Below are 20,041 nucleotides of genomic sequence, written 5' to 3'. Positions count from 1 at the left end.
GTCCTGTAGGAGCTATAAAATGTATTCACAATGTGAATACTTATAAATGATTATGAAATAAAGTCTTTTCTATTTAAGATCTGAGCAATATGGAGATGTGTTTACTAGGCAAAGCCTTGTATCACAACTCGCTTACATGAGATAGGACCATTTTTCATTTTCATAGGCTCCTATCTTCATATCTTTCTTTCTTTTTTAAGGTATCAAAGCTGCAGATGCAAAAGAACTCAGACAAATTGCATCTCCACCTTCACTCAAGCATGTTTTCAATGTGGCTAACTTTGACGCAATTGTAGATATTCAGAATGAAATAATTTCTCAGGTGTGCTCAGGTGTTGATGAACAGCTGGGTGAATTGGTCAGTGGAGAAGAAGGTAAGTTGATGATGGTAACCTTGCAAGCATCTTAATTTCTTATTTGCCATGTTTTTGCTTTTAAAAATATACACAGGACTGACAGATAAACATCATATTTGCAATAAGTAGTAGAGAATTGCCTGTATCACCAAGAGGTTAAGTAACTTTCCCAAGGTCACAAAATCAGTTTATGTTGAAGGTAGAACTTGTTTTCAGAAATTTCTGACATCTCTCCAACTGTCACCTCCTCCCCAAGTCAGAGCTCTATCTAATACATCATCCTGTCTTTCATAGACCTATTAGATATCCTGGCAAAACATGTCTTCCAACATGAGGTGCCACCAAATTTACATTTTTCCAATGGTAGACTCTATGTTATTTCTATATTACATTAAAATCCTCCCATCTTAACCAAAGCCATTACATAAAGATTTAGATGTAAAAACCAGGCAGCATAGTAATTTAATTAACATGACATCCTTAAATCAGCCCTTTTAGACAAATTTTGAATTGCTATTAACTTCTAGAGCCCTTTTCTTACTTGGCATCTGTAGTCACAGATTACTGTGGATGGTATATTTATTTTGTAGAGAATATTCTATTCTCTTCTTAATAACTGTCTTTTATATAGCATTTCAAGTTTATTATCTCTTTTGATCCTCCAAAGAATCCTCTGAGACTATTATTGTAAGTATTATCATCACCATTATAAAGATGGAGAAATTGAGGTTCAGAGAGGTGAATTGACTTTCCCAAGGTAATATAGTTGCAAGTTTAAGCCTAGAGCTGTTTCCAGGTCCATCATGCTTCTTCCAGTTTAATATCGTCAGAGAAGGCACATGTATGTGTAAGAACATCATTTTTACTAATCTCCAAGGAAGAGGACTTTTCAGTTAGCACCTCCTAAGTACTTTTCCAAATATTAGAGGATTTTAGAGTCTCTAAGTAATAACAAGTCAATGCCACTTATTCATATATCTGGGAATTTTTCTCATTTTAAAAATTCCTTTCAGTTCATGTCTTTCAATGCATGGAGGAAAGACAAGGCACTTCAAAGGATGTTAAAATATCTGATAGTCAATCTTTTGTGCAAAGCCTTTGTAATTTTCTCTGAAAGTTATTTTTTCATTCAGCATTCAAATGGGATTCTAAAGCACACTCTAAACAGAAGAGCACTAATCTCAAAAGCTCCTTTACTGTCTGAGACAATGGCTAGTCTTTGACTCTCTTTTGGCAAATATTTATGGGCCTCAGTTCAGACATTTAGAATCTTTTTTTATAACTTCATTTACTAAGAATTCTTTTTCTTATTTCATTGTTTAATCACTCCACTTCTGGCTTCCACTCCCTTCTCTAATTTAGAATAATAACTGAATTTTGTAGTTGGAAAGAACTTTTATGATTATTTAGTCTAGTCTCCTTTTTCATTCCTGTTGTCCATCCCTCTTTTTCTTCTCCCTTTCCCCTTATTATCTTCATCTTCCTTGCTTTTTCAGTCTCCTCCTCTCTCTTTCCCTTCTTAACCTCTCCCCTCTTTCCCTTACCTTCCTTATCTTCTCTCTCCACTCTGTCCTCCTTCTCCCTCTCACCACCTTTCCCCTTCTTCCACTCTTCTCTCTTTACCTCTTAATCCCTTAATTCTTCTTCTTTAAAGTTCCCCTTTATCTTTATAGGCCTGCTTTGACTGTTTATGCTTGGTTTGCCCAGAGATTTGCCAGTTAATCCCCTTAAATACAGCTTCATCTCTTCCCCTCAGGCCACTTGTTCTGCTTGACTTTTTTTCCCTTAGTTCCAAGTTTTTGCTTTCAGGCTTTTCCATCTTTTCTTGTCTCCATCCTGACACATTGTCACTATTGCTGCTTAAATACTCTTGTAATTGTAAGACTCAATCTCACAATGTGCTGTGTAGCATTTTTACTTTTCTCATGCTTTTCACTTCTTTTACATATAATTTTCTGTACTAGCTTCATTTTAATCACAAATTAAAGAGGTGTGTAATAGTCTTAGATTACCTGTAGTTTGTCCTAAAGTACCAGGATGAAGCCCGGTTATGTAGGCTGAAGGTTTGGTTACATTGAAAAGCAGAACACAATGAATTTATCTTGAAATACCACAAAATACTTTGTTGCTATTATCCGTTGAGTACGGTTCAAGCTATATTCTATAGAGTTTGAATTTCTGGCATTATTAATACTTTTTCATAGATATGTAGATTTCAAACCTCATTTAGTCCATGTTGACTTTGTGACAATTTAATCTCATTTTTTTTTCCAATTTGATGTTATTGGAGGTGAAATTATTTATATTTGGAAGAAAATTTCATTGTAACTGAGGATAGATTTAAAAACTTGAGTATGTTATTTTTCGTATAGTATTAAAAGAAGAAAGGTTCTTTTCATGAAGGCATGTTTTCCTCTTCATATTAAAAATTAAAATAAGGTATGTTGTTCCAAAGTCAAGTCATCAATTTCACGTTGTTCCTTACAATATATTTTTAATGTTCCATTAGATCTACTTATCAATCTTTCAAGGAATAATGCTTGTATAGAAAGTGTGTGTGTGAATGCCTTCCAAAGTATTTAGTTTCCTGGAAACTGAGTGAACTCCATAATATTTCATTTGTGTAAGATAATACTAATTTTTATAATATAAAGCCAGATGGCAGGATTTAAGACACCATAGGTTGGGTTCAATTTCTCCAAGTCCATCAGAGGAGCAGGACCAATATAAATTTCTATTAGATTAAGGAATGGATTATTTAGTTCATTTCTTGGTAGTTCCTTGTCTTTAGCATTGACTTCTTATAATAACTAATGTAGTGATTTATCATATTTTAATTTAATATATTAAAAAAGAGCTACCTACCCTGGTTTCCTTTGGTTGACTCAGGAAGCATCCTCTATGAATCTATTTATATGCGAATTGTCTCCCCCATTAGAATATAAGCTCTTTGAGGACAAGGACTATTTTTGAGTCTTTCTATCCCCAGTACTTAGTGCAGTGCCTGATAAATACTTAATAAATGTTTATTGATTTGCAGATTCATCTTATGTTTTAATAAGTGTACACAGAACTTTATGAATTTAAACAGAAGTCAATGGGTTTCCAAAGCCTTTTAATAGGACAGGTGATTTCTAGTCTTATTATTCTGTTTAGAAAAGTGAAGTGTTTTTCTTGCTATGTTAGTCTTATTTAAAAATATGTCATGGATTTTATTTTGTGTGTGTGTGTGTGTGTGTGTGTGTGTGTGTGTGTGTGTGTGTGTATGATCTCAAATTTTCTTGTCAAAAATCTTTGGGATGAATATAACAATTTTGTTCTATGTTTTCGGTTTCATATTATAATGAATCCTTCCCTCTGGCTTTATATTATAGAAATTAGTATTATCTTACACAAATGAAATATTTTGGAATTCACTCAGTTTCCAGGAAACTAAATATTTTGGAAGGCATTAACACACATACTTTCTGTACAAACATTATTCCTTGCAAGACTGATAAGTAGATCTAATGGAACATTAAAAATATATTGTAAAGAACAGTGTGAAATTGATGACTTGACTTTGGAAGGATTAGCATATTTGGTGTGCCATGCTAATTTTTTTTCCCCCAAAGGAAACCTTTCCTATCATCCAGTTCCTCTCAACATCATTGATCCTTTAAATTAGACAGGAAGATTTTTATACATTAATTTTTCTTGATATATTAATGATTAATTTGATAAGGACAAAAACAAGGACAAGGACAAGGACAAAAAAAAATTTGATATATAGTTATTGTATGCATGGTTTATGTCTCTTATTAGAGTGCATGTTCCTTGAGGAAAGGAAATGTGTCAACAGCCTTTGTCCAAAAGCAAAAGAAAAACAGTCTAATTTTATTATTTTTTTTATTTGTAACATCCACCAAAAGGCCCTGCACTTGGTAGGAGCTTAATCAATGCTTGTTGAAGACGAGCCAAAAAGATCTGCTATAGAATATAGTAAAGCTTGCTTAAATAATTGCATCTCATTGTTTTTAACCTTGCTTTGTCTCCAATTTTCAGTTGTAGAACCTCCTTCAAATCTGATTGCCACTGATATATCATCAAAATATGTTAAGCTCAGTTGGGACCCATCTCCTAGTCCCATAACAGGCTATAAAGTGCTTCTCATACCAATGATACCAGGAAGTAAGCAACAAGCTTTGAGTGTTGGTCCTCAAACTACCTCTCTGAATGTAAGAGACCTTTCTGCAGACACAGAATACCAGATTAATGTCTATGCAATGAAAGGGCTGACATCCAGTGAACCCATTTCAATAATGGAAAAGACGCAGCCAATGAAAGTTCAAGTGGGTAAGTAATTCGATTTGGATTATTTGAAAATCTATCAAATAGATTGCCTTACTTGCCCACAGTTTTTTAAAAAACATGTTTTATGGGTATCACTTGACTTTATATCCCTTTCACTTGCAAACGCATCCTTCTTCTACTCTCCAGAAGACCATCCCTTTTAAAAAGAGGGAGGAAAAAAAACCTGCTTTATACAAGCGAATTAATCAAACTTGACAGCATATGTAGTATTCTACACCCATAGTTACTCACTTTGGCCAATCAGTATAATGACACAATATTCAGATTTTTTGCTCTAGATGTTATTCTCTCCACTTACATTAATTGTGCTCATCCACAAGGTAGTTTTACATGTAAAAGAGGAATGACATGAAGGATTTGTAAAGCCACATTGGTAACCAGATGTACAAATTTATTGTAAAGTCTAGGTTATTGAACTTTAATTAGAATTTATTTTCTCTTTGCAGAATGCTCCCGTGGTGTGGATATAAAAGCAGATATTGTGTTTTTAGTTGATGGGTCTTACAGCATTGGAATCGCCAACTTTGTTAAAGTTAGAGCCTTTTTGGAGGTTCTTGTGAAAAGCTTTGAGATTTCACCCAACAGAGTGCAGATCAGTCTTGTCCAATACAGCCGGGACCCCCACACTGAGTTTACGTTGAAGAAATTTACTAGAGTTGAAGACATCATTGAAGCTATTAATACATTCCCCTACCGAGGTGGATCCACAAATACGGGCAAAGCCATGACCTATGTGAGAGAGAAAATATTTGTGGCTAGCAAAGGATCTCGGAGCAACGTCCCAAAGGTCATGATTCTTATTACTGATGGGAAATCATCAGATGCCTTTAGAGACCCTGCTATAAAACTCAGGAATTCAGATGTTGAAATCTTTGCAGTTGGTGTTAAGGATGCAGTTCGTTCTGAATTGGAAGCTATTGCCTCTCCCCCTCCTGAAACTCATGTGTTCACAGTGGAAGATTTTGATGCTTTCCAGAGGATATCATTTGAACTTACTCAGTCTATCTGCCTAAGAATTGAACAAGAATTGAAAGTTATAAAGAAGAAATGTAAGCCATTCTTGTGGTATAGAAAAAGCGTTGTTTATGTCTAGTTCTTTTGGTGTTTCCATACAATAAATGCTACATAGCATTGGGATTTCTTTAGTACAAAGGGTAAAGGGACTTCTTCACATTTTTGAAGATTATTGAATAATTCTATCTTTAACTCTGATTTCTGACTCCCCTGTGAATATGAAATTTTTATTTATTGGCATACAAAGTTTGTCCTTCTAAGAAAGATGCTTTGATGCTCCCAGAGAAAATGAAGTGGGCAAATCATGAACTCTGGAGTCAGAGGACCTGAGTTCAAATTCTAGCTCTATTGTTCATTACCTACAAGACCTTGGGCAAGTCACTTAATAAGGTAGCTAGGTGGTACTGCATAAAATGCTGGCCTTAGAGTAAGGAAGACCTGAATTCATGTCCTGCCCAAAATGCTTACTATCTCCATGACCCAAAGGCTTTCTCAACCTATGTTCCTCACATGGAAAATGCGGTTGGACTTGTTGGCCTCTAAAGTTCCTTCCAACCCTAAAACTATAATCCTAAGATTATTCTCTTACTGATTAATTAATTAAGACCATGGCCGTTCCTGGTGAAATTTGGGTCTATATTGATCCACCTAGAACAATTTCATTATGTCAATGTGTGGCTCAGTTTAGTGTTCTGTTACTTTTAGCCAAAGGCTCTTGTAGTTCTTCCTGCCCAGAACTCTTCACTGGTACCCCATTGCCTTCTGAATAAAATTTAGACTCTTCAGTTTTGCATTCAACAATCTGGTCCCAACCTACCTTTCCAGCTTTATCTTAGTGAACACTTAAATGCTTATTGAAGACTTCTAAAATAAGTACATGCTAAGGCTCTGTGGGCTCTTCTGCAATCATAGGGACATCCATTTAGAGCTAGATGGATCTTAGAGGTCATCATGTACAAGGCCCCCATTTTATAGATGAGGAAACTGAGGCCCACAAAAGTTATATGACTTCTCCAGGATTCCACAGTGTTGGGTGAGATTCAAACTCAGGTCTATCCATCACACTACAGTGCCTCTCCATTCAAGGATCATTTGGGAGCTATTGAGTGTTGGACATGAGATATAATGATAACCATTTCTCAGTTATATACAACATTAAGAAATATGGAGAATTTCAGGCAATGCAATGTCATCTGTGTTTTGACAGGCTCGGTTAATTGAAAATAGTTTATTCCTTTCTTTCTTTTTCATATAGCTTATGTGCCTCCAAAGGATTTGAGATTTTCTGATGTAACTTCAAATAGTTTCAAAGTCAACTGGTCTCCAGCTGGAGAGCATGTTTTTACATATCACGTCACATACAGGGAAACTGCTGGTGGTGAAGAACTCACTGTTGTAGAACCTGCTTCCAGTACCAGTGTTATTCTAGACCACTTAAAGCCAGAAACCTTGTACTTGGTCAATGTGACAGCAGAATATGAGGATGGTTTCAGTGACTCCTTACCTGGAGAAGAAACAACTTTGGAAGGTATGTTGCAGTTCTGCTAATTTTTAAAAAATACAACTTATAATATTGTTTTAGCTTGCTAGGTATTTTGTCAGCAAATCAACTGCAGCCTCATCCAGAATTTTGTACTTGCAATCACTTTCTATGAACCTTAGCAATGTCTAAACTTAGAATATATATTTCATAACTTCAAGAAGAGAAAATTTTAAAAATATATCAAATCAAATTTACTTGGATCTCTTGACTTATTATCATGCCAAGTAATTAATAAATTCACTCATGAAATGCTGCATTATATTTTTTTGGCACCATATTTCAGTTATGACCACATTTTCATACTTTTATGAAGTTGCTTTAACCTTCTGCATTACTCCAGTGACAGAACTGTTAAAGTGTAAAACTTGAACTCTCTTAGTGTTACATGTTATTTGAATATTTGCACAGGAATCAGGGCCTTGAATACATTTAGCTCTATCTACCAAAACTTTAAGTGGATGAAGTAAGGCTAGGAGAAGGAAGATAGTAGTTAGGGATGGAGGTTCCTGGAGAACTCTGCTCCCACTTTGTGAGCTTGAAGCTAGCTTTCTAAACCCTTTAGGAGAGAGAAGACTAGTCAGGTGCAGATGCACTTGATTTTATAACTATCTGCACGGAAGGAGAAGTTAAAAACTGCAGCAGTTAGGGAAGGAGCCTTGAAGAATGGCTGTATTTAAGGATGGCTTTCCTCAAATAAGGACAAGTGGCTATATTTAAAGGATGCTCCAAGGATTGAATTTTCCTCTGTAGAAAAATAAATCTGTGGTATCTCCTATTGACACATTTTGTTGCAGCAAACCCGTATTTAACTTAAAGAAGAGGAAGGGAACAGTTAGTTCTAGGAACAGTACAGGTTAGACAAGATGGCCTTTGAAGCAACTTCCAACTTGGAAATTCTAAGATTCTGAGACATTCAAGGAATTTGCAAATATGGACAGGGTCACAGTGAATGTAACAGCTGTTCTTCATTTTCATTGAGGGATAGAAGAATAAGAAACAGGCTAGGATAAGAGTATGAAGAATTTAGATTCTTTACAGAGAAGAATTTGCTGATAGTGTTTGTAGATGCTAGAAGTATTTGCTTGTGGAAGCTTGTAAAATCTCTCTCTGGGCAGCTTTGAAAATAAGATTGATCTGTGTCCATTGGGATGATTTAGGTATATTTTTGCCAGATTATGGGAAAAGCAGCTAGATAATCTAGGTCTGTTCCTGGCCTAGGATGTTAGGATTGTGATTTAAAGATTCCTTTTAACTTCTTCTATCAATAATTAGACACATATCCTTGATTTCCACTTTTGACTTGGGTAATATTTCTTCTAAGGTTGTGATCTCTGCTTATGCCCTAAACTCTGACAACTTTACTTTGTCTTGTGAATGAAAGCATGTCCTAAGTAATATTTTTAGTTTAGTGTAGTACAATATAGTATAGTATGGTATGGTATGATATGGTATGGTATGGTATGGTATGGTGTGGTATGGTATGGTGTGGAATATATGGTATGGTAAGATATGGTATCATATATCGTAGCTTATTATTATCCAGAAATATTATGTTTTTGTAAGTGTAGGGAACTCCTAGTTATGGAAATTCTCTTCCCTGATGCACATTGGCAACCTCACTATAAATTGTACTCTGTGTTGCCTCGAGTTGCTGAGAGGTTAACTGGTATGTATTAGATATGGGTCTTGAGTTGCGATTTTCCTGAGTCTAAGGTGACCTATATCCATTATACCACATTGCTACTCATACAGTGAGCATTACAGTGAAGCAAAGCCTTTTCCTTGTCCATAAGAGGCGAAAAGCAACAGTAAAATTCTATTTTTAATTATGTGGCTATAATGGAATCTGTGTGTTAATGCTACCCCCACTCCAACTGTCACTGAAATATATAAAATTGTGATTCTTTACCTCTCATCTCGAGTAATTAAGTTTCTTCTGGCTACCAGAACTAAATCAGATAAAGTAGTCAAGTGTCTGAAAACCATGATGAAAGCTTTTTTCAGCCCCTCAACTGCTATCCCTCTAAGGAACTACTACACAGTGGTATATTATATATCTAAATAGCCCCCACTCATTACTTAAAATTTATTAAGAGCCCAGTGACTGTGCTATCAGTGGCTTATTTTAATAGGTCTGTGAGGCAGAGAAGACAGTAGTGCCCCTTACCTTCCATTCACTGTCAAATGTTTTTCAAATAGATAGGTACTCAGAAGAATTTAAGGGGTGAAAAGGTCATATAACTTTGAGGTAGAAGGGATGTTGGAGCTCATCTAGCCCAATCTGGTCATGTTACAGATGATGAAATTGAGGAAAAAAGATGGGAATGCTGTAATCAGGTACACATGGCAGTTAGTATTTATGATTCATAATCACTTCTCACTTATTTATCTTATGAGCATTTGGTATAATTTCTCGGTTCCAGTCCTGATAACAAAATGACTTTTTTTCTGAGCAAAGAGTTTAAAATGTCTTCTTTCTTTCAGTGAAAGGTGCTCCTCGCAACTTAAAAGTGACAGATGAAACCACTGATAGCTTTAAAATTGCCTGGACTCAAGCCCCAGGGAAAGTCTTAAGATACCGGATTGTATATAGGTCACTTCCTAGTGGAGCAAGACAAGAAGTCACAGTTCCAGCAAATGAACGAAGAAAGACACTTGAGAACTTGACCCCAGATACAAAATATGAAGTGTCTGTTATCCCCGAGTACTTTTCTGGACCTGGAAATATGCTAACTGGAAATGCAGCTACTGAAGAAGGTACATCAAATTCAGATGACAGCTACTTGTGCAAAATGAAACAGTCTCGTGGCTATCATCCAATTAATTTAATATCCTACATCCATTAAAAAAGAAAAAGAAATAGCATTTTTGTCCTGATTATATTCTTTTAGACAAAACTGTTGGCCCACTTTTCTGCTTTACCTTTTCATACTCAACCTGAAATATCAAGTCCAGATGTTCCCTTATGAATTTCTATGATCATATTTTCTTATATCTTAACACATGAAAATGGTGACAGATTAGTCAGGCTTTTTCCCCCCCACTAAGCTGTATGACTCACTTGAAACAGATCCCATTTAATGGTCTGTATATTTTTAAAAGAGGATTTACTTTCAAGGACTACTTATAGAAAAGCTTTCAGTGTTGTGAGCTTTAATGTTTGGTATACATAGGACTAGGGATAAGGATTTGATATTGTGTGGGAAATGGTTGTAAAGCTATAATTCTAGCAATGTGTTGACTGTGCTGGCCTACTGCAGTTGGGTGAATTATCAGACAGTTGGGCTGAAAGGTTATTACATAGGTTGTAACTTGATGTCTAAGGTGGCAGTAATGAAGTAGGTACTTCATAGATAACAGACTGGTTCATCATGGATTGGACCCACCTCAGCAATCTATCCAATGTTTTTTCATTATTCTTTTTTCTGGAATGAAATTTCCTTGGATACTTTTGTGTACTTTCAGGGGGTGCCAAAGTATTAAATTGCCACAGAGTTGGGTTAATGTCCACTCTGTCAGAAAATTTATAAGCTAGTGAGTGTGTAAGAACTGTGCCATCATTTAACTGCTATTTGCCTCATTTTCTTCATCTGTAAAATGGGGATAATGATTAGGGCTGCCTCACAAGGTTATTGTGAAACTCAATTAAGATAATAATTGTAGAGCTTAACAGTGTTTGGTACATTATAAGTACACTAAAATGTTAGCTATTACTATTATGGTTATAGTATAATTTTCATTATGTGATATGTAATATGAATATAGGCCGACTCAAATTCAACTGGTGGTTGTCATCCTTTAATATTCACAGCAATAATTAATTTTTCTCCATTGACAATTTCATGGAAAAATCCAAATCCAAATGGGGATAACTGATCAACTTGCATATTTTTAATATAGCTTTAAGCCAATTTTTGGAAATTCATTGTGGTTGAAATGAGAGGATTTGACATGTATAAACACAAGAAAAAGAACCTATTACTTTTATTGATGTATTTTAATTATGACATCTACATAGGACTCTGTTTGTCATTGTTGTGACACTATTGGCTAATTGGCACCATTTGCTATATTTGTCACAGGCGCAACTAAGTATGAGAATTTGTCTTAAACTATGTATGCACATTTTATTTAACTCAAAAAAAATGGTAAGTTAACAGAGTATTTCCTGAGCCATTTCTATTTAGTAATGTATTTTCATGTGTTTTTTTTTAAACTTCATAAAGTTCGAGGAAATCCAAGAGATTTAAGAGTTTCTGACCCTACAACATCATCAATGAAGTTATCTTGGAGTGCAGCACCAGGAAAAGTCAAACAGTACCTTGTAACGTACACTCCAGTGGCAGGAGGTGAAGCCCAAGAGATAACCGTGAGGGGCGATACAACCAGCACCCAGCTGAAGGGCTTAGACCAAGGTGCAACATATTCCTTGTCAGTGACTGCCTTGTATGCTTCCGGAGCTGGTGATGCCCTTTCTGGAGAAGGAACAACACTGGAAGGTAATTCCTTTTTTTCTTCATGAGATGCATTTAAAATGTTTGTGACTCGGTCTAGAAGACTTAAATTTCCTAGAATTTGTATCCCTCCATATCAAGATATTTATGTTGGCAAGCAGCTATTTCTATTAGATATGCATTTTAGTCAGAGATAGTAGTAGTTAGCACTTACTATGTTCCAGGCACTGAGCTAAGTATGTTACAATTATTATCTCCTTTGCTCCTTGCAACAAATCTGGGAGGTAGGTGCTATTGTTCTTGTTTTACAAATGAGGAAACTGGAAAATAGAGATTAAGTGATTTGCCTAAGGCCATAACTAATAAGTTTTTGAGGCTAGATCTGAACACAGGTTTTCCTGATTCACAGCTTAGTGCTCTATCCACTGTGCTGTTTGAGATGTCAACTGAAAAAGTAAGATAAATCAGGAAAGGCAAATATATTTGGGGATCATTTTTGTAAGGAGGAAAAGTGTGAGAAGAAAAGCATATTCATTGAAGACAAGTAGTTGTTGAAGAAAATGAGATGAGAATCTAAGGAATTAAGAGCTAGAAGAAACCTTAGCTACCATCTAGTCCAACTCTTTTTTTTTTTTTCCAGTGAGGAGACTGAGGTCTAGAGAGGCTAATTGACTCTTTAAGGGTACATAGCTAGTTAACTCCTTGCTAGTGGTATTTTTTCATTCTCAGTATCTATTACCAGTGCCTAGTATAATGTTTGGCACATAGTAGGCACTTAATACATGTTTACTGATTGATTGATTGATTGGTAGGACCACAGCTATATCTCCAGACTTCTAGTTCAGTGAGTTTTTCATTATCCCGAGCAAATTAAGGTCACAAAAGCTTTTGAAATCATTGTAACTTTTTTTGAATATGTAGTTTGATATCTTTGCCTGTCTTCCACAAATTATTTGGAAAAAACCCATTTGGTTAGTACTAAAACTGTCAGCTCTGAGAGAGGGAATCTTATCAGCCAAAAAGTAAGCCTGCTACCACATTCTTTTGGTGATATTAACAGTGTGATGGGGAATATAAATTAGCTAGAGTTTCTGGTTTAATTTTTCTTTAAGCAATAGTTCTAAGCAGGAACCTCCCAAGCTTAGTTCCTTGACAGTATAAGGAAGATGGGATACTTTGCTTGATCGGTTATGAGTTTGGAGAATTTTTCACAGTGCTCCAGACCTATCTTCCAAAACAAAGGCCATGGAACAACCCTTGGTGAGGGGAGGGAGATTTGATTAGACTTCCAAGTAATGCATGTTCAATTGGTATGAAGGTGAGAAGATGGGGTTCAATCTACTCTGTCTCCCATATAGCCAGTAATAGGCTTATCTCTAACACAACCACCCTCACCCCTTGAATTTTTCCCTACTCTGCCCCTCCTATTACTGACTTTTTGGGTCTGTGTAGGGGTGCTATTGTAAAACATGTCAACTGTGACCCCCCTCAGAAGCAAAGGAAGGCAAAATTTTCCTTGGCACCCTCCCTATCCCCAGCATCTCTATACTTTCCTATACCTTGTTGTTGCAGTAGGCATCCCCCAGTGATAGGCTTTGTGCTTTGGGATAACAGCTGATTATTAAGCCCCCTCCACATTTTAAAGTCAGTAAATTTCTCTATTTCTCTTTCAGGGTACCACTATCCTCTCAGTCACAGAATAACTTTAAATGTCGTTAAGAATAACCTTAGTGTTATGTTTGATTCTGCTTCTTTATCCCACATATCTAACAGGTTGCCAAAATTTGTCTAACATTATCTCTCACAACTGTTTTCTTTCATCACTTCACAAAAAGCCACCATTCTAGTTCAGTTCAGCGTTATCTTTTACCTGGACTATTGAAAGGTCATCTAATTTGCCTCCCAGCCTCAAGCCAATCTGTTTTCCACATAGCTACTGAAGGGATTTTTCCCAAGCAAAGGTCTCACTATACTTCTTCCCTGAGCAATAAACGTCAGTGGCTCCCTATCGACTCTAGAATCAAAATAACATTTCATCTTTATCTCATTCTTATTTTTAACTTTCTATTTCTGTTTAAGTTTTGAAATGTATATGTTAGCATAAGTACTATATATGTATATATATAATTTGTAAATGAATAAATATACAAATATTGGGGTTGCGTGCTCAATTTTTTTTTTTACTGGAGGGTTGTATCATAAAGGAAGTTTGAAAATCACTGCTGTAGATAATTATCAAGGGCATTTATATGAGTTATTGTATATCTTGGACAGCTAGTATTCTTTCACACGTGACATCTAAGAAATTATCTGTATAACCTTGAACAACTCACTTTACCCTTCTGGACCTCAGTTTCTTCATTTGTAAAATGAAAGAGTTAGACTAGATGGCTTCTGAATTCCTTCCACTTCTAGATCTATGAACCTACAAACTAAACACACAGGACAAGATAGGTTGGAATAAAACGCTTATTCAATTTACCTGTGAGAGGGAGATCAGCAAGGATTGAATTTAAGATTTTAAAGCCATGCTGTTTTGTTGACACTGGCCCTTATCTCCCTCTCCTCCAGTGAGAATCACTGTGGCACAGTGGTGAGAGCCTTGCAACACCTGGGCTTAAGCCTTGGGTCTGATACATACTAGCTATATGACCATGGACAAGTTAGTTGATCTTTCAGTTTATAAGAGACTACCCAAGATCTGTCAGTGGAGGGAATTTCCATACCAGGAGTTCCCTACACAGATGAAATAACAGGTCCAGACTTCTCCCCTTTTCCCATCCCCAAAGTAGAGATGGTTCAAATTAAATCTAAAATGTAACTTTTACAGTGTGAGGTAATAATCGAGTAAATATCTAGCAAAATAAATGGCTTCATGAATTTAAGATTGTTAGAGATGGCTCCAGTGAAGATTAAATATCTAACAGTACTTGGAAAATTCTAGTTACAGACAGGGATGAAGAGAAAACAGATGAAGTTGTTTATCCCCATGTCCAAAGAAATCCAGATTTGGAGCATAGTATGTTGATACAGAATGCTTTTTGTGTGGATTGGAACAACTCAAGCTAATTTTAAAATCCTATTAGCACAACTGGGGAGATACTTTCTTAGGTATGTAGAGTTCCATTAAACTTGCTTTTTATTTGTGCCAGGCCCTGTACTGGGGGTACAAAGGCAGAAATGAAACGGCTCCTACCCTCAAGGAGTTCACAAATTACTGACTGTGATTTTTAGCACTTCACAAAATAATGGTTAAAATAGTGATTCATAATAAGAAATTATATATAGTGTAGAAATGAAGTATTGACTTAAACTGTCTTCCTAAGGATATAGTCACAGTGCCTAAGAATGCCTAGGAGTGTTTTTGTGATTTTACAATTGCCTATTTAAAAGGGTAGAAAATCTTTAAGTTATGTGAACTAAAATTGGCCCAGGCTGCAGTAGCTTAGAACAGTAAAGGCATGCAAACCCTACATCTGTAATAACATATGGTATTTTATAGAGATTTGCCTTTTTCCTTGTGATTTATTGCATTTCCCTTTGCTCTTATACTTCCCACTGAATTTCTGTATATTTACTCACCTGATACAATTTGCAGGGAGGACCCTTTATTCTTTTTAAACTGATCATGAACTTCATTAGACTTGTGAAAACCTCACCTCTACAATGTCTTGAAAAGGAAAACATTTAAAACACTCTTTATTCCCATAGCTTAAAAGAAATGTTTTTCTTCTTAGTCAGAAGGCCTTTTAAATATCGCTGCTTGGTCTTAGGAACAAAATTTTTGCATAGCCCAAGTGACTGCTAGTCATGGATAGCTAAATAAATGACAAACTTTTCTTACTTCAGAAGATTCCTGATAACATGAGTGTGACTATTCTTTCCAGTCATGAAATTATGACATCTCCATCCATCCACTTATAGCCCAAAATATTATTCTGCACATGACAGGAAAGGAGGAAACTTTCGCAGACATCTAGTGGGTCACCACCTCTACCCCATATATGATCATAGATTTAAAACTGGTAGATACCTGAGAGGTCATCCAGTTCAACTCCATTTCTGTCTCACTCAAGTCCAGTTCACATGTTAAGTCAAGACATTACCTGTAGCATCATTGGTCCTCTTTGAAACTGAAGGATGAACAACAATTTTTCAGATGAGGGATGGAACCTCAGGGTGACTCAGTCATTTACCTGTGTAGTAGTAAACTATTAGAGGTGGAATTCAAACCGAAGTCCTCTGATGCCAAATCCAGTACTTTTCTCGTTGCACTAAACTCCCTTTCCACATCTTAATATGAGTAATCAAGGTCCCAAAAAGTAATGATTTGCTTAAGGTCACAAAGGTAGTAAGAAGGTGAACTGTGGTTGAACCCAGATCCTGACTCCAAAACTAGTTTTCTTTTTACTGTATCAATCAATAAATATTTATTAAGGGCCTGTTAATTACTAGGCAGCGTGCTAAGTGCTAGGGTTACAAAAAGAAGCAAAAGACAATCCTTGCCCTTAAGGATCTTCCAGTCTAATGGTAGAGACGTGTAAGCAAATATATACAAACAAGCTATATACAGGATAAATAGGAAATAATTAGCAGAGGGAAGGCATTAGAATTAAGAATCATTGGGGAGAGCTTCCTGTAGAAGGTAGGATTTTACCAAAGGAAGCCAGGGAAGCCATTGGAGTATACACACACACACACACACACACACACACACACACACATACATACGCATACATATGTGTGTGTGTGTGTGTGTGTGTGTGTGTGTGTGTGTGTATATAAGCCATTATAAAAATAACTCTCTAAAGAGATAGACAATAAAATAAATGAAGTAATCATTTAACTTTTTTATGTTCACCATGATCTGGGGAGGAGGGAACATTTGCAAAGTGACTTCAAAGAATAATAAATTTATATGCCTGGAACTGTGGGTTATATGTTTAATTCACAGTGCCTTTTATATAAGAGAAGGAAAGCATTAATAGATATCTGTTGAATTGAATGAATAAATAAGTTTAGCCGAATTAAATTTTGAGCTCTCAAGACTTGGAAAAAAAATTTCACTCGCTTAAAGATCCCTATCTGCTGTAAAGAAGGGGTGATACAACCTTGCCAAATCCTTTTAGGAACATACTTATCCCCTTACGTATGTATGATTAAACTTGACAAATATGTGAAAACATAGTTATAACTAAATTAAAATGAGAAGGTTTTTTTTAAACTTCTGGTTATCCCATTTAATTTTATTATATTATTTTAGCCAAACTCACATACCATATATGAGGAATAAGAGATGATGGTAAATACAGCAAATGGAAAGCCCACAGAAAGAGAAACAGTGAGCTGTTTCTGAGAGCTACTGTTTTTCTAATCTGTTTTCTCTTGGGAGAGGAGGTGGTAAGAACAGAGCTGGCAAGGATCTTGCTTTGACTCAGAGGCATAAAATCAGATGGCAAGAATATAATAGACGTTGGTAGTTTTATAGATCAGCTTAAGTTCATAAAGGTTTTTAATTCCCAGAGAAAAATGAAACTTCCATTCTTTGCTGTTGACTGTATGATCTTTTTTCCTAGAACTTTTTATTTTTTGAAATGTGGACATATATCAGGTAATTGTCTTGTAGTTCTAAGTAAGGATTTATTAGCACTTGCACTGCTGGCTCGAGTATATTAGAATGACAAAAGCAGAGTTCATTACCATTTCAGATACTAACTCTAGAGGAATTTAACCACAAAGCATTCATATTGGTTTTGCAGACATAGATTTTAAAAAGTGGAACAGCCTATTCTAATGAACAAAACACTGTTGCACATTGAGATGCATAATAAATCTTCATAGAACCTAGGGCTGTCACTGTTGGTGCTTAGACTGAGGGAACCTGCTTTTACATTTAAATAAACATTAACCACTTTTTTTTTGTTCCAAGAGATTAATCCAATTTAATGAAGCATCCAATTTAGAATAACATAGATGTATGTATATTTTAAAGAGTGCTCATTTTCACCAGGGAAAGAAGTAGCTTTTGCATAGTTTCTTCCTTGCTCCCCTTCTGTTGTCACAGCAACATAAAAATGTTCTAGAAATGAATGGCCTCCTATAGACCAAATTGAGCTAACTCAATTGACATTTCGTTACCATGAAGTTTTTAGCATATCACAGGAACTCTGCATCATGTTGAATTACGTAGTGCTTCTCCCGGATGGACTAAAACAAGGACTTAGTGTTTCTTAAGAGATTTAGTGCTGTCTCATATATTTGCAAAGTTATATGTTTATAGCATTACAACTTTGGAATTTCTAAGGAACTTTGGGTATTTATCAAATGATAATTGATAATTCCTTTTCTATGGATTAACCTCATACAAAAAAAAATCAAATTAGCAGAGATAGAGAGAAATTTAAAACAAAATTCTCCTCTCCTTAAACAGTAAATGGTAACTTTAATGTCAGAGTTATAACTAAAGCAAGATGATTAGAATTTTGCTCCTGGGTGCCAACATTGAGAGGGTGCCAATTAAATTGTCTTAGTTTGAATTTCTTCCCCACAGCTGCTGCACAGGAGCTATATACTCCTCCCATGTAACCTCCATATTTTGCCCTTTTTTCTTGTGGCTTCCAAATTCCTAGTTACAACTTTGTTTAATTGTCATGAAGATTTTGTTTATTAGTATGACCTGTGTCTTGTCTGTCATATATTTACTTATCTATATGTTTCATATGGGTAACACCAGAGTTTAATTTTTGAAACAGAAATTTCAATTCAGCAGTTGTAAATCAATTCCATTCCAACGTAAATTTTCTCCAAGAATAGGTCTTTGGTTACATCCGAAGTGGAAAGTTGGAGGCTTTGGGAGTTACATTCTAGCAGAAAGAACAAATTAGTTTTGGAGAGGGCTCACTTTAACATCTATTGGTGAAAGTGGTGCTTGAAATTCAGTGAAAGCTACTTGGAATCATATATAAGGTCCAATAGGCTTCATTGCTTCAGCTACCTGTGATTTCTTTGGTGTGGATATTCCCAATACTGGAATAGATTGTAATGGCCTTAGACTAGTTACTGCGGCGAAAATAATTGATCCAACTTTGAATCATATATCATAAGATTTAAGAGCCATAAAGGGACCCCTCCCAAACCTCCCCTCAAATAATTTTGCAGATGAGGAAACAGAAGGGCCTAATGTAGTATATAGTAAAGTTAGGATTTGAATGTGCTTAGCTAGGCTAGTCCTTGGAGGATAGTCAGAGACCTTTCCAGCTTGGTAGAGCTTGCCACATATTAGGCTCCACTTATATGGCCTTTTAGAACCTAAAATCACCTCCACACCATGATAAAGCATCACAATAGAACTTTAGTGGAAGGGGAGAAATAAAACATTTGTTCAATTCTGATTAAAATTTCAGTTGCCATGGTATGTTAATCCAGACTGCATTGATAATTGTACTAGGACGGTTAAATGAAACTTGGGTCCAGCGTGCCATCCTCTGGGTGCCTGATCTCTCTTAGAAATAACCAGGTAAAGTTAATTGGCATATATTAAGGACCTATTATTTGCTAGGGCTCTGTTAAACCCTGAGGGTACAAAGACAGGCAAAAAACAACCTCTTTCTCAGTGGAGAAAGTGGAGAAAACAGCAAGCCCACAGCTCTGCACAGACAAGATAACTATCTACCTACCCATCTGTCTGTCTGTCTATCTATCTATCTGTCTATCTATCTATCTATCTGTCTGTCTGTCTGTCTGTCTGTCTGTATATCTACCTGTCTGCCTGTCTATCTATCTATTTTCATCATCATCATCTATCTATCTAATATGCATATATTTATATAGGCTATCTATCTGACAAATTGGGAGTAGTCTCAAAAGGAAGGTATTAAGTAGGACTTGGAAAGCCTTATTATAGAAGGTGGAACTTTAGCTGAGACTTGATGGAAGCCAGGGAAGCCAGGAGGTAGAGATGAGGAGGGAAAGAGTTCCAGGCATGGAGGACAGCCAATGAAAATCCTCAGAGGTTTTGGTGTGAGGAACAGCAAAGCGGCCAGTGTCACTGGATCACAGACTATGTGGAAGGAAGTGAAGTGTAAGAAGACTGGAAAGGTGGGAAGGGGTCAGGTTATGTAGGGCTTTAAAAGCCAAATGAAGGATTTTATATTTGACCTTAGAGGTAATAGAGATCCACTGAAAGAGGGGGTGATATGGTCAGACTTGTGTTTCTGGAAGATCAGTTGGACAGCTGTGAACCCTGCATGGTAGGGTACCACAAGGGTCCTACCCTTCTTCTGGACCACCATGCTTATTGCTTCCTGCCTGCTAATTCTTCT

At 36.1% G+C, this 20,041-nt stretch overlaps 1 protein-coding gene across 3 annotated transcripts in view; it reads left to right on the top strand.

The window, feature by feature from the left end:
* COL12A1 (collagen type XII alpha 1 chain) overlaps positions 1–20,041 on the top strand; it is a 135,370-nt gene that overhangs the window by 21,008 nt on the left and 94,321 nt on the right. For 2 of the 3 annotated variants that reach the window (XM_072642623.1, XM_072642624.1), the window contains exons 8-13: positions 201–374; positions 4,401–4,691; positions 5,156–5,758; positions 6,979–7,251; positions 9,751–10,023; positions 11,493–11,765. The exons of the other annotated variant lie outside the window; for it this stretch is intronic. In XM_072642623.1, coding sequence (XP_072498724.1) covers positions 201–374; positions 4,401–4,691; positions 5,156–5,758; positions 6,979–7,251; positions 9,751–10,023; positions 11,493–11,765 — 1,887 coding nt within the window. The remainder of the gene's footprint in view (positions 1–200; positions 375–4,400; positions 4,692–5,155; positions 5,759–6,978; positions 7,252–9,750; positions 10,024–11,492; positions 11,766–20,041) is intronic. 3 annotated transcript variants of the gene reach the window in all.

This window comes from Notamacropus eugenii, chromosome 2, assembly GCF_028372415.1.
Source record: "Notamacropus eugenii isolate mMacEug1 chromosome 2, mMacEug1.pri_v2, whole genome shotgun sequence".
Lineage (NCBI taxonomy): Eukaryota > Metazoa > Chordata > Mammalia > Diprotodontia > Macropodidae > Notamacropus > Notamacropus eugenii.
Note: the sequence above shows the minus strand (reverse complement) of the source record. Positions and strands in the feature narration are given on the sequence as shown.